Source organism: Panicum virgatum, chromosome 3K, assembly GCF_016808335.1.
Source record: "Panicum virgatum strain AP13 chromosome 3K, P.virgatum_v5, whole genome shotgun sequence".
NCBI classification, from domain to species: Eukaryota; Viridiplantae; Streptophyta; class Magnoliopsida; order Poales; family Poaceae; genus Panicum; species Panicum virgatum.
This window is the reverse complement of record NC_053138.1, coordinates 52,310,313-52,325,915: the sequence shown is the minus strand read 5'-3', so window position 1 is coordinate 52,325,915 and position 15,603 is coordinate 52,310,313. Positions and strand designations below refer to the sequence as shown.

The 15,603-nt window shown below is 47.8% G+C and overlaps 1 protein-coding gene across 1 annotated transcript; it reads left to right on the top strand.

Moving 5' to 3' along the window:
* The first annotated feature begins 13,380 nt into the window (after positions 1–13,380).
* Positions 13,381–15,398, top strand: LOC120701528 (protein RAFTIN 1B-like). The gene is made up of 3 exons (XM_039985538.1): positions 13,381–13,594; positions 14,035–14,140; positions 14,271–15,398. Exons 1-3 carry the CDS (start codon positions 13,544–13,546, stop codon positions 15,248–15,250), a joined length of 1,137 nt encoding a protein of 378 aa, XP_039841472.1. The 5' UTR covers positions 13,381–13,543; the 3' UTR covers positions 15,251–15,398.
* Positions 15,399–15,603: the final 205 nt, after the last annotated feature.

Genomic DNA, 15,603 nt, shown 5'->3' with positions numbered 1-15,603 from the left:
AGGTACCAAATTTATGCATTTCATTCCTCCTAAGTCCTCCATTCCTTTCTTTTGGCTGAACCTGCTCATCCTGTCAGCAGCAACAAGATGGTCCAGAACCCATAACCAGCACTGGGGAGCCATTTCACTTCCTTCCAACTGCTCCTAATGTACTCTTTTGCAAAGGATCACCACCAATGAAGAAAGTGATAATGACTGTTCAGCCAGACTTACTCCAGTCGGCTTCCAAGCGAAGACAAACTTCTGCAAGCATTGCCCCCCGAGTCTTGACCAAGAAAAGGAAGATGATCACAAGGCGTGTCATCAAGAAACCAGTACCATCCCCTCCAAGTCCATCAGAGTCCAACACCAACCAGGTAACTCTTCATTCAAAACCTTCTTCATTATTTCATACATATGTACCTTGGTTGACTATAATTCTATCTCCAGGATGCAGCTGAAGAAACCTCCAATGTAGAAAGCCTGAATCAACATGAGACGGCTGCAACTCCTGATGCACTGATGAATACAAACGAAGAACAAGCTGATACAGTCGATGCTCTTGACGCTAACACCAGCTCTGATAGGACGATTGCTCCTAAACCGCCCGACACTTCTTCTCCAGAACAGGTGACATTACAAAACCAATTCTGAACCAGCTGATAGCTTCATAAATGCATCTTGTTCTAACTCCAGATATGTCCATAGAGCTTTGACATTTCAGGTTTGCTTTCTTTCGACCCGGCATCAATAGGTCTAATTGTCCCTGGAGCAGAAACATTATCTCTGCAGCAATCGGCTAACTTTACACATCAGCTTCAACTCATCAAGGATCTTCTATCTGCTCCAATCACCGCTCTGGTCGACGATTCCAACAAAATAAAGAATATCTTCGAGCAAATAGAATCCCAACTTCCAGAGCCATTGCAAATCAAGCTTTGGTCAGCCAGCAATCTTTCATTCTTTCGGATAGAAGTCAGTAAAGCACAACAAAGGATGGAAGCACGTCGCTCTCAAACTTCTCTGAAAGCTGACATTACCCAAAACCCTCAACCAGAAAAAGGCAACTCTAGATATCAAAGCTGACGTGTCTGCCAACATGAACCGACTCGACCTCCTGAAGAAAGAACTGGCGGAACTCGAAGAAAAGGTCCACACCACCAAAGAACTCATCCAGGCCGAGGAATCCTCCATTGCAAACTCCAAGCAAGAAACCCAGGAAATAGCCAAGCAGATACAAGCAGAGTTTGCAGAAATCAGCACCTTGAGTCGGCAGATAGTTACTGGCGATGACAAGAATGATGAAGCGATTGTAGAACGAGTAGACACCGTCCGAACTGAAGCCATCCATGCCATAGAAGAGTTCCTGAACTAGTAGATAGGCTCAAGAGAGAATTAGTACTGCCTGTTAACTTGAAACTTGTAACTGTTCTTTAAAAACATCTTAAGTCGATGGCCACACATCGGCTGTTCGCTTTCATATTTTTCACTAGCCAACTCAAAGTGTTGGCCTGTCATGACTCTTTTCTCTTTGTTTTTCTTTTTTTTACTAGCCAACTCAACGTGTTGGCCTTTTATGATTCTTTTTTTTACTGGCCAACTCAACGTGTTGGCCTTTTATGATTCTTTTTTTTATTTATTTATTTTTTGTGCGGCCAACTCAACGTGTTGGCCTGTCGTGATATAGCCAGATGGATGTCATCGGCTCTTATTACTCGCCTTCCCACATGCTCGGGAAATACTTCTTGAGATGCTGACCATTGACAGCAACAGGAAATTTGACGCCGTCCAATTCCATGAGCATGTATGCGTTCCCAGGCAAGACCTGATCAACCTTGTACGGCCCGTGCCAAGTTGGAGACCATTTACCAAACTTTTTGTCTTTAGTTCCCAATGGCAATACCGCCTCCCAAACCAAATCTCCAACTCGGAAATCCTTAGGTTTGACCTTCTTGTTGTATGCATGGGCAACTTTAGCTTTGTTCTCTTTAATTTTTTCCAGCGACCAAAGCCTTAGCTCTGTCAGGTCCTCCACATTATCGTTCATCAAGCCTACATACTGTTCGGCAGATAGATCATTCTGAAACTCAATGCACCTTGATCCAGCCGTGATCTCCCATGGTAGCACAGCATCCTGGCCGTAGACTAGATGGTACGGCGACGTCTTAGTGGACCCATGACATGAAATATGATATGCCCACAAAGCTTCTGATAACACCTCATGCCAGCGCCTAGGATATTCATCAATCTTTCTCTTTATGAGCTTGATAAGGCTCTAGTTGGATGCTTCAGCCTGTCCATTAGCTTGGGCATAATACGGAGATGATCTGATCAGCTTAATCCCCACGTCATCGGCAAACTTTCTGAACTCCTCTGATATAAAGACCGATCATCCATCGGTCGTAATGGTCTGAGGGATCTCAAATCTGTGGATGATGTGTTCTTTGACAAAGCTGATCACATCTCTCGACGCTACTGACCTTATGGGCACTGCCTCTACCCACTTTGTGAAATAATCTGTGGCAGCTAAAACCCATTGGTGACCCTTGGTAGACGACGGGTTGATCTGTCCAATCATGTCCATGCCCCAACCTCTGAATGGCCAGGGTTTGATGATAGGATTCATCACCGATGCTGGCACTATCTGAATTTTGCCAAACCTCTGACATGCTTGACATTCCTTGTAATATTTGAAACAATCTTCAAGCATAGTGGGCCAGTAATAACCCGATCGCCTAATCAGCCATTTCATTTTATGAGCCGATTGGTGAGTACCGCAGGCTCTTTCATGAACCTCATGCAAGAGCCGATTTGAATCTGAAGGTCCCAGACATTTAAGTAGCAGTCCTTCCAAGGTCCTGTAGAACATGTCATCCCCTATCAGAACATACTTCATGGCCTTGAGTATTATCCTTCTGGGTGCCCCCCGAGCCGAATCCTTCAAGTAATTGAAGATATCGGCTCTCCAGTCTCCAGGTTCCAGAAACTGAACCTCTACATCGACTCCATCGGCTGTTTCCTTGTAGCCAGAAGCCATCTGTGCCAAATCATTGGCTTCATTATTCAGAGTCCTGCGTATCCAGTGGAAATTGATGTACCTGAATCGTGACATCAACTCACGGCACTGCATCCATATCGGGAAAAGAGCCTCGCTTTCACATCTATATTCCTCCGTGAGCTGAGAAATCACAAATTTTGAGTCCCCAAAAATCTCCACCGCTTCTGCTCCAGCTTCGAGGAGTAGTTCCATCCCTTTGCGAACGGCTTCATATTCCACCAAATTATTGGTGCATGGGGCAGTCATTCTGATGAAAAAGGAGTAAGTCGCCCCACAAGGCGACACCAACAGAATGCCCACACCGCACCCATCATCACAAGCCGATCCGTCAAAGAACATAGCCCAAGCACGGATAAATACCGCGGCAATACCAGTGCTGATCCTGTCCGCAACAAGATCCGCCAGTGCTTGTCCCTTGACTACTTTTGCAGGCTGGTATCGGATGTTGAACTCTGACAATGCAAACATCCATTTTCCAAGTCGGCCTTTCAGGACAGGAGCCGACAGCATGTGCTTTATGACATCCGATTTGCAAATAACAATTGTTTCCGCCGAGAGCAAAATTTGGCGAAACTTTGTACACGTAAAGTATAAGCAAAGGCAAAGCTTCTCGATTTCAGGGTACCTAGTCTCGGTGTCTAACATGCGTCTACTGAGGTAGAAAACCACCCTCTCCTGGCCGTCATGTTTCTGAATCAACACTGAAGCAATAGAAGTGTCACCCACGGACAGGTATTCTTTGATTTCATGCTGAGGAGGAACCAACACTGGAGGCTTTGACAAATATTCTTTGATTTCATGGAAAGCTTGCTGTTGTTCTGCCCCCCAGAGAAACTCATCATCAGATTTGATCTTCACCAAACCCATGAACGGCTCAATGCGCCCAGATAGATTGGAGATAAACCGTCTGACGAAGTTGATTTTACCGATGAGCTTCTGCAATTCTTTCTTCGTAGTAGGTGGTTTCATCGCCTTCACAACTTCTTGACTCTTTAGGCCGATCTCGATTCCCCGTTCATGCACCAGGAATCCCAGAAATTGACCGACTGATACGCCGAAGGCACACTTCTTTGGGTTCATTTTGAGCCCAAACCTTCGAGTCCGTTCTAAAACTTGGCGCAAATCTTCTAGATGCCCCCAGCCGATTTGGACTTGACCACAACATCATCAATGTAGATTTCTACCAATCTGCCGATGAGATCATGGAAAATGTAATTCATGGCACGTTGGTACGTTGCACCGGCATTCTTCAGTCCAAAGGTCATAACCAAGTACTTGAACAAGCCAACTGCGCCTGGCACTCTGAACGTGGTCTTGTCCACGTCTTCCGGGGCCATGAAGATCTGATTGTAACCGGCATTACCGTCCGTGAAACTCATCATTTTGTGGCCAGCAGCGGCGTTGATCAATGTCTCTGCAACAGGCATCGGGTATTCATCCTTCGGAGTTGCTCTGTTGAGATCTCTAAAATCGACGCAGACACGCCATCGACCATCCTTCTTTTGCACCGGCACCACACTGGAGATCCATTCTGCATACCGGCATGGCCTGATGAACCCAGCATCCAACATCTTCTCTATTTCTTTCTTGACTTCCTCTAGGACTTCGGCCTTCATCTGACGTGCTGGTTGCTGAAACGGCCGAAATCCCTTCTTGAGCGGGAGCCGATGCTCGACGATGCTTCTATCCAGACCAGGCATTTCAGTGTAGTCCCATGCAAAACAGTCCCGGTATTCTTTCAGTAATGCAATCATCTCCTCACGCAAGACCGGATCCAACTTCTTGCTGATAAATGTCGGTCGTGGCTTATCCCCAGGACCGATGTCAACTTCTTCCAAATTGTCAGCTGACGTGAACCCGTATCCTAGTTTACCGTCGTCTGAAAAACCAGCTGCGAACGCAGGCGAGTCTTCATTGTCTACAAGATCAGCGGCAAACACAGGGAGATGACAAGAAAATTTACTTGGCCAACCGCACGGGCTGGCCGCCTCTGTTCTTCCATTAGCATTCAGAACCAAATAGTCGATGAGTGGCCAACTGGCAGAGCAGGCCATCGTATGTACATGATGTAAGAATTCCAAACACAAACAGAATTTTTCTATTTTTTGGGGCCGATCGCTGGGACCGACCTCTCTATCAGCATGCCAGGATGCATCTACTCTGTGAGGCCAGTGGATAAGGCCAGCCTCAGTCCGTTTTTTGTCGCTTCGATCCGATCACAATCTTCCAGGGCGATCCCTGAGATCGGCTCTTGCCCATCCGCATCCCACGCGTTCATGTCTGCGAGGGAAACCTCGCTGGAATCATCTGCAGGGACTACCTCCACTTCATCGCCATCCCATTGAACGAGATACTGATGCATTGTGGAAGGGATACAGCAGTTGGCGTGGATCCAATCCCTCCCAAGCAATACCGTATATGTACTCTTGCTGTTGACGATGAAGAACGAAGTCGGGATCGTCTTGCGGCCAACTGTCAGCTCCACGTTAAGAACTCCCATTGCTTCTGATGGTTGTCCGTTGAAGTCATTGAGCATCATGTTGGTCTTGATCAGATCAGCAGAAGAACGACCCAATCGTCGCAGCACAGAGTACGGCATCAGGTTGACTGCGGCGCCAGTGTCGACCAACATCCTGTTTACTGGCTTGCCGTTGATGAGGCCCTTGAGATACAATCCCTTCAGGTGCTTGTAGCTTTTCTCCTTGGGCTTCTCGAAGATGATTGGCCGCGTGCCGAGATCCAGCTGCGCGATAGCCAATTCTTTCGATTGGGGTGCCCAAAACTCCGATGGGAGCACGAACACCATGTTCACGTCAGCCGATGGCCTCTCATCGGCTTTTGTCTGCTTGGGGCGCCACTCCTTCCTTGGATAGTGCCTCTCCTCCCTTCGCGGTCGCCTGATTTGCTCCGCGAGATCCGGACGCGCCTTCCTCAGCACGTCGAGGTACTTGGCTTCTGCCTCTTCCAGGTTGCGCAAACGCTGCACTCTGCGTTTCTGTGAGCGATTAAGCCTGTCAGGACACCACCGTGGGCGATGGCACCTGTCTTCTTCTTCTGGCTCGGAATCACCCCCGGATGGTCGCCTCACATGATTGTCTTGACGTGTTCTAGGCCCCAAGGGCCAGAACACCGATGTCTCATCCTGCTGGCGCCCTCGAGGCCTGCACTCCAAGCAATCATCTATAGTAGGCAATCGGCTCATGCCAGAGTTCTAGCAATACCTGAAGAACGGGCAATGCCAATGGTCGCGTATAGCCTGGCGCCTTCCCAACATCCTTCCCGTGCGGTGCTCGTACTCGTCTTCTTCTGATTCGCGTCGACGGCGCAGCTTGTACTGGTACTGGTATTTTTCCAGGAGCCGATTAGAAGCTGGGAGTTGGATGCGGATATGACGTACTTGCTCTTCAGTCACATGTTGCTGCTCCAACTCACGTTCATCCTGCGGCCGTTTGCCAGAAGCGGCCTCTCTCTTCTGCTTGTCATGGCGGCGCATAGGTCCCGCCATGTTGATCTGGAATGCTAGATCCTGTCCCTCGGATCCGAAGTCTGACAGCTCCACAACATTAACCTGCGGGAAGGGCTTCGTGTCAACCTTCATTGTGTGTTGAGCCAGGATTAATCGGCCTTGCTCGATAGCCGATTGGATCTGACGACGCAGCTCCTTGCATTCACCCGTGGCATGAGTGAACGAGTGGTGCCATTTGCAGTACAGCCTCCCCTGCAGCTCTTGTGGCGTCGGTAGCTTGTGGTTCTCTGGGAGCTTCAGCTGTTTTTCCTTGAGGAGCAGATCAAATATCTGATCTGCTTTCGTCATGTCGAAGTCGAAGCCCTTCACAAGCCCCTGCTGTTTGATCCACTTGCATGGAACAGGGTTTGCCCCCCGAGTCCACTCTGCTACGGCCACTTCCTGCTCCTCGCAAGAGTCGTCAGATTCATCCGCCTGGGCCACGTTTACATGGTGCTTGAACTTAACTCAGGATGATAATGCTCGTACGCGGTAAGCTTCTGCACCAGGTGCTCCAGAGACGTGAACTCCAACTGAAAAGCCGCATCCTTGATCGGCTTAGCAAGCCCGAGGACAGCCAGATCAATTGCCTCCTTCTCTGTGATGCGCGATGAGTAGCATCGGTTCTTAACTTCTCTAAAGCGTTGTATGTATTCCGACACGGTCTCTCCTCGCTTTTGCCTGACCTGAGCGAGGTCGGCAATTCCAGCTTCAGCAGCCTCCGAATGGTACTGGGTATGGAATTGATCTTCAAGCTGCCTCCAAGTCTGAATCGAATCCGGAGCCAGTGATGCATACCATCCAAAAGCTGGGCCTGTAAGGGACTGGCCGAAGAATCGAACCCTCAGAGGATCCGACACTGAGATCATCCCAAGCTGCGTTAAGTATCGGCTCACATGCTCTATGGAGCTGGCTCCTTCTGACCCGTTGAACTTAGTGAACTCAGGAAGCCGATACTTGGGCGGCAACGGGATCAAGTCATAATCACTTGGGTACGGCTTGGAATAGCCGACCGCTTTCCTCTTGGGCAGGATACCAAACTGATCTCTCAGTATTGCACTGACCTGCTCCACACTAAGAACTCCTGGGGCCGATGGCTCAGCACTCGGCCCAGTAGCGTACTTTGCCAGCCACGCTTGTTTTTCTGCGTCTACTTCGGAAGCTCCTGGGCTTACCACCTGCACCGAGCGTATTGGATTGACGCTGTCAGGGATGTAGGTGCACGTGTAACCGTGCAGGATCTCCTTGGGCGGCTCGGTGAGGAATTGACCTTCCCCAGGATCGCCGCCGATCTTGTGGACGACGTAGATCGGCGAATTTTGTGGTCTTGGGGCCGCAAACGAGAACGGCAATACTGGTCTAGAATGCTGCGTAGCTTACTCTGTGTGACTCCACAGGGTTGGCCCCGATGGAGAGTACTGGTTCTTGATTATCTCCTGGATGACGCGGTGCGCCATGCGCTCAAGCTCGTTCATCAGGCTCTGAGAATGCCGATGAAGCGAATGGGCCACCATGTAGTTCATCTGCTGACGCAGGGCCCTGGTGCGCTTCTCTGATGGTACAGACATGTCCACGTTGTTGAGAGCGCCTTCAGGCGAGAACCCCTTCCACCTGATGCCATGGTTGCAGGTCCTCTCAAAAGAGCTGATGAGATCAGCCTCCAGCAGAGCTTTGATCTCATCATACTTCTTCTTGTGTTCAGGAGAGAGCTCTTCATACGTGACGGGCTTGGGAGCAGGTTCTTGATCTTGAGCTCCGGTCATTGTTGCAGTGGATGTTGTTGCCGAGAAGGGTCATCCCACCGAGCGTGCCAGAATGTGTTGTCGGTCGAAACCCACCGGCGAGTAGCGACGGGCAACACGAAGAGCTGGGAGGTTGCTGGGGCGCTGGCAGGCACTGCTCCCTCGTCGACGGCCCGCAATTCCGTCACGCGCCCGGAGGTTTTGTGGAAAACCGGGCGTGCCACCTGACCTATACCCGATCAGGAGGGTGCAGACGTGCTCCGAACAGCTTCCTGCATACAAAGACACGTGTAAACGTAAGTCCGAGCCATGGTCGGCTCCCCGGGACGACTCTTGCATCGGCTTTAAAGAGCTGATCAAGTCCCGGTGTTAGATTGGATCTGTAACCATCCAGATGTCGATGAATAAAGCGAATAACTGTAAAGCTACTTCAATTAAATCTAGCTAATCTAATCCACGATGGTAAAAGCTTCACTGCTAGATCGGAACATCCTACACGTGACTAGGCCTAATGAACATAACACACGACTAAACTAGAACCAAAAACAGAGGCCTAAGAACTAGCAAGAGCCGATTCCCGGAACAATCCCTATCAAGGTCAAGATAAAGCATCTACTATGCCACCAGATCGTCCAATCCGTTTGCAAGGCCTAACCTAGCAGATATTACGCCAACTCCTAAGATAAGAGCAAACCATAACAGATCAGATCTACTGGACATAAAAGAAGCAGGGTATTGCCTCTGTGCGACTAATTCTATGCAACAAGAACTAGCATAAGATTAAAACGTGACAGCACAGAGACAACATGATATTCGTAGATGATAAGCAACAAGGCATGACAGATCTACTAAAAGCCATGCTACGAACATCAGGATAACTAGCACTACTCGCCATAAAAAACGCTTCAGTACGAGTAATACCAAGGTACAAGCAAGAACTATGCTGCCCTGCTCACAAGAAGCGATCAGAGCAGCATGGCACTTACTTGGATGAAAACCCTAGGATTAGGTGTGGCGATGCGCCGAGAGTTGTTGTTTGTGAGATGTGATGACGTTCTTCCTTCATGAATAACAAAGGATACATATTTATAGTCCGGAGACTTGGGAAACAATCTAAACTAATCTTGTCCCGATTGGACTCTATCTCTAACCTTAAACTAAATCTAAAGATACACGGCCAATGTGGCCCATATGCTCACGCAGGAGCCGATTTACAAGCCTTCCTCAATCTCCTGCTTTAAGCCCATCTTGCTTTCGGCCCATAAATTAACCCTGTTAATTTATGGCGATAACAGATGCTTACACCGCATCTCATGCTGATCCCAACACCATCACCTGGCATGAGTTCAGAACCCAGTTCAGGGAGCACCACATACCCAAGGAATTGATGAAGCTCAAGTGACAGGAGTTCCTTGCACTGAAGCAAGGAGGTATGTCTGTGAGTGAGTATCGAGACAAGTTCATTCAATTGTCTCACTATGCTCCCGCAGATGTGGCCGATGATGAAGACAAATAGGACCACTTCAGGTTGGGTCTGAATGCACCAATCAAATATCAGTTAATGATGCACACTTTTGAGAGCTTCCAGAAGTTGGTTGACAACACCATCATGGTGGAGCAGGCCCACAAGGAAATGGGCATTGAGATGAAGAGGAAGTTCGAGTCACAGGGCCAGTCCAGCAACTCGCCCCCCCCCCCCCCCCGTTTTGGACCTCCACAGGGGACACCTTTTCGCCCTAGACGACAGAATGTCAGTTATGGGCAGAATAAGTACCAGCGCCCCACTCAATAGAATTAGCAGACCCCGCATACTCCGCGTGCTGGTGAGTCAGTGCAACGCCCCAATGTCCCACAGAACCGCCAGAACACTCCCACCGGCACGTCTGTGAGGAACAACAACCCTACGCCCGCTGGAGGAAATGCTTGCTTCAAGTGTGGTGATCCTGGACATTATGCCAACCGTTGCCCTAAGAATGTCCAGAACACTCCAGGCCAGTTTAACAACATTGGATAGAGGCAGACTCCACAACAGAAGTAGCCTAGAAACAACAACCAGACTCCCCAAGGCAACAGAGGCCAGTAGAACTGCGTCCGCAGGAGGGTGAACCATGTGGCCGCGAAGACCGCTCAGGATGCTCAGGATGTTGTGATCGGTATGTTCCTAGTCAACTCAGCCCCTGCATCAGTTTTATTTGATTCTGGAGCATCGCATTCCTTTATTTCTGCTTAGTTCGTAGCAAAATATGGCATTCTCGTGCATCCTATGTCAAGACACATATTAGCTAGTTCACCTGGGGGGAATATGAAGGCTATGTACCAGAGTATTGGTGTCAGTTTTAAGATTATGGGCAGGGAATTTCGTGCCAACTTCATAACATTAGATTCTAGTGGAATTGATGTGATTCTAGGAATGGGATGGTTGAGCAAAGTTGATGTAGTTATTCAGTGTGCCTAGCAATTAGTGATCCTCTCGAGCCCAGAAGTTGAAAGATTTGAGTTCCTTGCAACACTTGCACCCGCATCGGACGGTACAGTGCATCAGCTACAAGGGAATTTAGTTGAAGATATCAGAATAGTGTGTGAGTACCCGGATGCCTTCCCTGATGATTTGCCAGGTATGCCACCTGAACGCGACATTGAATTTATCATAGATCTTTTACCTAGTACTGCACCCATTACTAAGAGACCGTATAGAATGTCTGTTGGTGAATTAGAAGAACTTAAGGCACGGTTAAGAGACTTTTTAGATAAGAAGTTCATTCGTCCTAGTTCTTCACCATGGGGAGCTCCAGCGATCTTTGTTGAGAAGAAGGATGGTACACAGAGGATGTGTGTGGATTACAGGTCATTGAATGAAGTCACCATCAAGAACAAGTACTCGTTGCCTCGCATTGAAGATCTGTTTGACCAGTTGAGAGGAGCCAAGGTATTCTCCAAGATTGATTTGATATCAGGATATCACCAGTTGAGGATATGACCATCAGATATACCCAAGACAGCTTTCACTACCAGATGTGGACTTTATGAGTATATGGTGATGTCATTCGGGTTAACAAATGCTCCAGCTTACTTCATGTACCTGATGAACAAGGTGTTTATGGAGTATCTTGACAAGTTTGTTGTGGTGTTCATTAATGATATTTTGGTGTACTTCAAGAATGAAGAAGAACATGAGGAACATTTGAGGCTTGTTTTGCAGAAGCTTAGGGAGAATCAGTTGTATGTCAAGTTTAGCAAGTGTGAATTCTGGTTGGATGAGGTCTCGTTTCTTGGTCATGTCATCACTAATGGAGGAATTGCAGTTGATCCAGGAAAGATCAGAGATGTGTTGAAGTGGGAGCCACCTCAGACAGTGTCAGAAATCTAGAGTTTCTTGGGACTCACAGGATATTACAGGAGGTTCATTGAAGGCTTCTCTAAGATAGTGAAACCCCTTACCTCACTACTAGAGAAAGGAAAAGAGTTTGTTTGGTTAGAGGAATGTCAGACTAGCTTTGAGGAGTTGAAGAAATAGTTGACTACCGCACCGGTGTTGGTTATGCCAGATATTCACAAGAGTTTTGACATATATTGTGATGCATCTCGGCAAGGCCTTGGTTGTGTGTTGATGCAAGAGGGACATGTGATTGCTTATGCGTCTCGTCAGTTGAGGAAGCATGAGCAGAATTACCCCACTCACGACCTAGAGTTGGTAGCAGTGGTACATGCCTTGAAGATATGGAGACACTATTTACTGGGACACAGGTGTCAGATATACACTGATCACAAGAGTTTGAAGTACATATTTACTTAGAACGATCTCAACCTAAGGCAGAGGAGATGGTTAGAGCTTATAAAGGATTATGACTTCGAGATACATTATCACCCAGGGAAAGCTAATGTGGTTGCCGATGTCTTGAGTCGCAAGAGTTATGTGAATGCAACAATGGCTTGTGAGACGCCTCAAGAGTTGTATCAAGAGTTTGAGAAACTCAACCTTGGGTTTGTTTCTCATACTGAGGGAATTATTATAGAGGTAGAACCGACCCTCGAACAGGAGATAAGGAAAGGTCAACTTGAGGATGTTAATATCAAGGAAATCAAGGAATCGATAGAAGCAGGTAAGGCATCTGATTTCAGCGACGATGAACAAGGAACAGTGTGGTTCCAAAAGAGGATATTGGGGGATATACCTTAGCTGTCTCAGGGTAAAAATGTAATTGCATGTATGGACGTTTTAGCCCTGTAAAAGAGGGACTCGAATTTAATCAACCTTCTCCCTCTCCATTTGCTTGGCCATTATGCAAATTTAATCAATGTTATATTCACCAGCTAAAACACTTAATCGGCCAGACACTTCTTTACAATATTATTTTATTTATAGCCGAATTAATCAAACACAACACCGGATCAATTTGTAAGTCAAATCTGGCTAATCGATGATTCCATGAATTGAACTTAAGCCAAATTGAGTGTCAACAATATGCACAGCCACGTGCTAGGTCCAATAAACCGGCAGCTACTTGCTAGCGTACGTGCTCCAGCCGACCCTTAAATCTTTCTTTTACCTCATAAATGCTTGTTGATGTTGGATTAGTTATTAGCTAATCAATTCATTTTATGTTAAAAAAGATGGGTCAACTTTCATCGAACAAATAGAGTCAGATCGTCGTGGCTCTGTCCAGATTCAAAGCGCACGCAGGCTTTCTGCTGACTGATGGGTGTACGAATTCATATGAAAATAACAAATTCCATATGCAAGTGCACTACAAGACAAAATTGTCTTCTAGTGCCTTATGCACTTTGAGTTTGTCATTTTTGTTTGAATTTTTCTAGATCTCAACTTTTGATACAGAGTACATCTGATGATGCACTATGGATGTGCATCGTTTGACATTTTTTTGGATACTCTTGCAACTATAATTTTTTAAAAGGTGTTCACGTTTCCACTGAGAAGGTGGTGGTTTGCTAATATTCGCTGACCTAGCTGGATAAGAGCTCAACGCACTGCTTCCAGCAGTGCCTATGACTGGCACAGTTTCCTGAAAGGTGCGGGACGCCTGCTGCATGACTTTCTATATTACATCTAAGGTTGCCTTAGCAGCCATTCATTAAGATTTCCTTAGCAGCCGTTCTATATTACATCTTCTTGGGAGAGGAGATTGTATAAGTTACAGCTCGACACTTTCTACTATAAGTATCAGCATACCCTGGCCGCCTTAGTCGAAACACTGGGGCTGCTGGACTGAGTCATCAGCATATTTATCTCGGCTGCTTTCCATGGCGCGACTCCTCCACTCTGCCACAATCTCCATCTTTGTTCTGCTTGTGGTAATCATTTACTCGTAACGTTCCAAAATAATTATGTCTTTATAGTTTCATGCTGAATCTAACTTCCTTGGCTTTGATTAAGTTTACAGAAATATCCATAAATAATGGTCCGATCTGATCCGTTAGATAAACTATAAAATATGTTTTGACAATATATTTATTTGATATTGTATATATATGTTTAGGGTGCAGTTTTTCTACTCCCGGGAGTAGTTACTCCATCTTTCATAAACCATATTGCTTATGTATCCATATCGATCTAATTATCGGTAGACGCTAGTTGTTTTAACTTATATGATCACGGGTCGTCATAAGTGATAAGTCCACATCACATACGACACACACAGAAGAAAGACAATGGATGAAATTTTGATCTTTTGTATTAGGCAGAGATATAGATAATTAAGGCCACCGATTTTAGTTTACAATGTTGTGTTCAGGTTGGCCGGTGTAGCAACGCAGTCCTGACGGAGGCCGAAGTGTTCTGGCGCACCGCCTTACCGGATTCTCCACTCCCGGACCCCATCGTCAAGCTCCTCCATCCTGGTCTGTCGTCCATAACATGCTTTAATTAATTTCTCAAAACTAGCTATGATTGTAATACAAAAGAAACATTCATTATATATATATATGGCTGATGATGCTCACTGCTGGTCTTAATTACATTACGGTGCAGAGACCAGCAGCGTTGTAAACAAACAACCAAAGGATGATGATACGGTTGCTGAAGCATACTCCCTGACTTGGCTGATGTGGGGGCTTCGCTCTCCCTCTGCACCGACGACCAAGCACTCCAACACTGCAGCAGAAACCAGCCTTGTAAACAAACCAAAGGATGATTATACGGCTGCCGAAGCATTCTCCCTGACATGGTTAATGTGGGGGCTTCGCTCCCCATCCGCACCTCCCAAGCAGCCCTCGTCTCCCAGCCGGCCGTCCCGTGCAGGCCGTGACCACAGCGCCGACGAGTATTTGGCCAAGGGGCTCTTCTTCCACGAGGACCTAGTCCAAGTAGGCAAGACCCTAACTCTCTACTTCCCGGTGGCAGCCAGCGCGCCGCTCGGACTCCTGCCGCGCCGCGTGGCCGACGCCATCCCGTTCTCGGCGTCCTCGCTGCCGGCCACCCTCGCCCGGCTCGGCATCGCCAATGACTCCGCGCAGGCGGCCGCCATGGAGGAGACGCTGTACATGTGTGAGCTGCCACAGAAAGCAGGCGAGGCGGCCAAGTTCTGCGCGACGTCGCTGGAGGCCCTGGTGGAGGGATCCATGGCGGCGCTCGGCACCCGCCGCATCCGGCCGGTGACCTCCGGCCTGCCCCGCTCGGGGGCGCCCAAGCAGCCGTACACCGTCCGGGCCGTGCACCCGGTGGACGGGGCGAGCTTCGTGTCGTGCCACGACCATGACTACCCGTACACCGTCTACATGTGCCACAACACGCCCTCCACGAGGGCGTACATGGTGGAGCTGGAGGGTGCCCGCAGCGCCCTGGCCGTCACGGTCGCCGCTATCTGCCACGCGGACACGTCCAGCTGGAACGCGGAGCATGTCTCCTTCAGGATCCTCGGCACCAAGCCCGGCGGCGCACCGGTCTGCCACTACCTGCCGTATGGGCACAATTTGTGGGTCAACATGGAGGCAAATCGCTCGTCATCCTAAGCAACTTCTAAACAGCTGCACTCGCTCCGTCGTCCCAACCAAGATTGATCATGTCTATGTAGTGTGTACGTCTATGATCTTGCAATGTTTGCCATGTTGTTGTTGAGATCAGGGGCACAGCTTCTGCTTGTTTGTTTTCATTTACCCACATAATATATAGTATCTAATGTTTTTTTCAACGGGTCGTGTGCCAAAGGCCCTCCGTGGGCACCTCAGGCCATCGATTCAGGCTGAAAATACGAGCTGATGTTGCAGCTGGTATGTAACACCCACATTTTCAAATTAAAAATTAAATAAATTCAATTAGAATTATTACCAGATCGATAAGATTTTAATTAATTTATCTTGATTTT